At 45.4% G+C, this 4,205-nt stretch overlaps 1 protein-coding gene across 1 annotated transcript in view; it reads right to left on the bottom strand. All coding sequences in view use genetic code 11, as the record gives it.

Moving 5' to 3' along the window:
- Window positions 1-251: 251 nt before the first annotated feature.
- Window positions 252-4,205, bottom strand: part of EGR_08978 (DAZ-associated protein) — a gene marked incomplete at both ends in the record, with an annotated part of 6,272 nt that continues 2,318 nt past the window's right edge. The window contains 3 exons of the mRNA XM_024498227.1: window positions 252-431; window positions 2,291-2,425; window positions 2,540-2,842. Of these exons, the coding sequence (XP_024347369.1) occupies window positions 252-431; window positions 2,291-2,425; window positions 2,540-2,842 (618 nt within the window). The remainder of the gene's footprint in view (window positions 432-2,290; window positions 2,426-2,539; window positions 2,843-4,205) is intronic.

The raw sequence follows: 4,205 nt of genomic DNA, 5'->3' as shown, positions 1-4,205 counted from the left end.
AGCAGTAGACGCCTTCAATGATCCAACTTCCTGCTCAATCATTGACCACTTCCTCTCCAAAAAAGGTAAAGGTCGAGTAAAAAATGTTCAGATAATATAGCGATAGGTCCTGATGTGTCACGAAGTCTAAAAAACACTGAGGTAATGGGCAATAAAAGGGATTTTACAAAAATACTTGCGGGGCTAACAAAGTGGAATTAAGAGAGGTAAGTACAAGGGAATTGATTTGGAGAACACAGTTAAGCCTTTATTTAGAAGTTACAAGGACGAAAACCGGATTCCTCGTCATCGTCACTTCCCGTCTTGCAGCGGGAGGATGCATCGTCAAGAAAATCGGAGTCAAACAGATCAACGTCATGAGTTGTCAAAGGAGTTGTCACTGTCACTTGAATTGATGAAAACGGAACCCACCTCCAATAGACTCTTCTCGCCTAAAATGTCATTCGAAGGATCGTATAATGTGTGAAGAATAAAGCACTTACAGCCTCATTTTCATTTATGCTTACGTGCATAAGCTAGTGAGTGTATGCACGGTGCTCAGACCTAGTCATTCTACAGAGGTTGAAAATCAACAAGCCGAGATTGTCAGGTGTGCTGTGGGTCAGGTATACCGGATGAATTAAGGAAAGATGAACAGACAGTAGCCTGTCAACGAAGCCAAGAAACTCCCCATCCACTGGATACCTATGTCTATCGGATGTCCATGCCTACTCGTCCACACAGAACACTTCAATGCTGCTGTTCTCAATGATGGTTGGGAGGTTCTGCGTTGAGTCAATGTATGTGACAAAAGTAGAGAGTGACATTTCATTTCACAATCGGTGGCACCACCAATGAAAAAGTGCATCAGAATGTGTCAAAGACGGTTCAAACACAATGACAACTGTTGCTACCCAAAAGCAACTTTGCGAGGAGCACCAACACACCAACACTTTTAACTACCCAAAATGTACGGCCACTAATGCCTTTGCATCACAGCAACAAAACAATTTGTGCAAAAATCTTGCCTGTTCACGTGTCAGCTTTTGGAAATCAGGTCTGCCCAAAGGGCACTTTGTGCCATTACGCACTTCAACAGGACTGTGTGGGTTAAGGCGTCAACCCTTATTCCGAAGAATAGAAAGCAGTGGTTTATTTTCTGTTCTTTCGTCAAAACTATTTACACCAATACACAATCCAACTCGTTCATGCTCTTCTTCCACCAAATGCCAAAATCTCATAAGTAAGCAATGGCCAAAGTAGCTCCTTAATTTGCTTAAACACCCAATTCGTCGGGCCTGAGAGCGATGCCGTATTAGCTGGCATCAGGCCTACGGCATTCGCAAAACCTCACAATTTACCACAAACAAGATAAAGCCATCAAATGAAACCATGACTAGCATTAGTAGCAACACATGCAAAGAAATCACAGCAGACCTACCGCTTTTCGGCAATATCGAGGGAGAATGGGAGTCGTGGAAGCGACACCGAGCCATCAGATGTAACAAGACTGAAGTCGTTCAAATGTAGGTCAATCTAAAAGGACAGAACCAAGTAAGCGTCAAGTGCAGTCCATCATCCTCAATGGGGTTCAGTGCCTAAGCGGTGCAACTCAGGCATTGTGGCCATCGAATTTCTCCTACTTCACTATTCAGCCCACGGATGGAAAGTGCTATTCTGGTTCGGAACCTGGAAGCCGCGCTCCTCCCACCTCCGTCATGAACGTTCCGACAACACTTCAATCCCATTCACCTGCTACCAAATCAAAACCCTCACTTAAAATATCCCATATGCAACCTATTTTGTCCACACATGTTAAAATTGTCACACTACCATGGCTACACCAACTTCTTTATTACTTAGCTCTATCTCGTAAGGATGCACCTCAGCTCCAATCACACTGTAGGGTGAACAGAGCGGAACAAAGTGGTGCACCAATTTCTCTCAACTTCGGGATACTCTCGAGGAATCGATTGCCGAAAACACACTCAGCGAGAAAGTCAGAATCCCCATGGAATGTGTGAAATAATTCGATGGTCCATGGAATACCCAAACTTCATCACACGTAGCCCACCCTTCTTGAAATATCCGAATGCTTCCCTTCTAATCACGATAATCCACTTTACTCCGACATGCCAAATTTGACGTCTCTGCGCATGACAGTTTGGAGAGTCCTACATTTCTACCCACATTTCACATTGTCACCACTCTTCAAACGCTGGCGAATATTCAGCTTACCCCACGACTCAAATCACACCTCCAAACTTGCACACGCACACACACAAATGCACAGGGGCGTTCAATGACTCACCGTGGTTAATAGATCAGAGAGATGCATCTGTGTTATAGGTAGAGGTGGTAGCCTCGTCACCATCTCCCCCAGCCGTGCAACTTCATCCGAGAGATTTTCCAACGAATTCTGCTTCACCATCGCTTCTCGCAAATTCTGTAACACCAAAATAAAAGCATTTAGAGAAGCATGAAATGGATGAGAAGCGAGAAATACTGAGGAGCAGTAGCAGCAACGATAGCCAGCTAGTTTAATGGTATCTCCACTCACTGTGATTTCATCCAGCCTTGCGTACACATCTTCAATCTTGCCCACCTCAACTAAGAGGCCTCTCATCCGTCCCACGAGTGGGCCTATTATCTCTTCGCCTGCCTCAACCATCGTCTCCACTTTCGCCATGGTAGTATCCAGGGCTGTGTTCGCCGCCAAGTACAGCTGCAGCACCGCTTTATCCAAGGCATCAATCATCTCATCCTTTGCCTTCTTTTCCATCTTCAACGTTGGTGATTTCAACTTCAAGGCGGCCAATTGACGAGGTAGGTCATCCAACTTGGCGTGCAGCATCAGGATGTACTATATGAAGGAAGGGAAGAGAGGCAGAAACACTGCGTAGAGGTTCGCTGCCAACCTCATACAACCCAAGTGACATGGCTGAATCGACTCACAGCACAAACAATGAACACAACGACCAAGTGTACATAATAAAGGAATCAAGTCGCCAATGTCCCCTGTGAACCGTCGTATATGTGCAACGCAGACCATCATTTCAACTCATACCACCCAGAAAAACGCCTCAAAATATCCTCCCTCGACCTACTCAATAGGACAACAATTGAACAGATTTGACTGAGTGGAGGGGAAGTAGTGAACTAGTCCTCCACAGTTGCTCATTACAACGGCAATATGACGGCAGACACCATCATGTAACATTGTGTGTTTCCTCGTCTTGCACTTAACCAAACCTATGTACTACCTCCTTACAAATGATGCCTCCAAAATGTCCCTACTTACGAATTGCAGTCATTTTAGATACACAAAACCTTCCCAAGTAACTGAACAAGTCAACCATATGCGGTGAATACGCCAAAATGAAATGGTGCACAGCTGACACAGGACCCTGCCAACGAACAATGGACCCACTCATTCAAACCGTGTTTAGGCAGGTGGTTCACAACTTGCAGAAAAAAGGGTGAAAATTGAACCATAATTTAAACAGCACTGGCGTTTACATTGTCGCGGTGGTTCTCACGACACTTTGGACAGATGTCACGGTGACAATGGTGGCAAAAGTTCAGCAGTCTAGCCTCGACTGGCGTCTGACAGGTGCTGCAAGTTTTGGACAAGGGTGATATCTCCTCCGTCCGCTTCGCACACATCGATGTCTTCTCTTTCACCCTCCCTTTTTCTTTCCGCCCCTGCTGCTCCTTCTGCTTCTCATTCTGCTTTAGCTTCTGCACCTGCTCTTGTTGCAAGGAGTGGAGACAGTGCTGCGCACCAATGTCGTGGCTAAAATGCAATTTAGTTGCTTCAAACGCCACTTGATAACGTATGAAATGTTCTTTCGGGGCTCTTGTGTTACCACTGGGCGTGCAACTCCTCTCATTCTGACGTAACCTTCCTCGTTACTCACACGTAGGTGGACTCAATTCGCCGGTCAACAGTGGTGTCTACTGATTGAAGAATAGCAACCATCGCGAATACCGAAGTGACTTTGACATGACCGCCAAATACAAACTTTCGCCCAACATTTGCACTGCCTTTCTAACTCCTGAGAGTAAACTAGCTGTGAGGATCTACCTTGAACGAATTTCATGGGTGTTCAAAACACGTCAGCATGAAAGGACATGTCTCCACTTTCCTACTTTCCACCCCTACACGATGATGGCAAAACAGGAACCTATAACAGATTACATACCGAGTTTCCAGTTTGTCCGTA

This window comes from Echinococcus granulosus, assembly GCF_000524195.1.
Source record: "Echinococcus granulosus chromosome Unknown EG_S00126, whole genome shotgun sequence".
Taxonomy (NCBI): domain Eukaryota; kingdom Metazoa; phylum Platyhelminthes; class Cestoda; order Cyclophyllidea; family Taeniidae; genus Echinococcus; species Echinococcus granulosus.
Note: the sequence above shows the minus strand (reverse complement) of the source record. Positions and strands in the feature narration are given on the sequence as shown.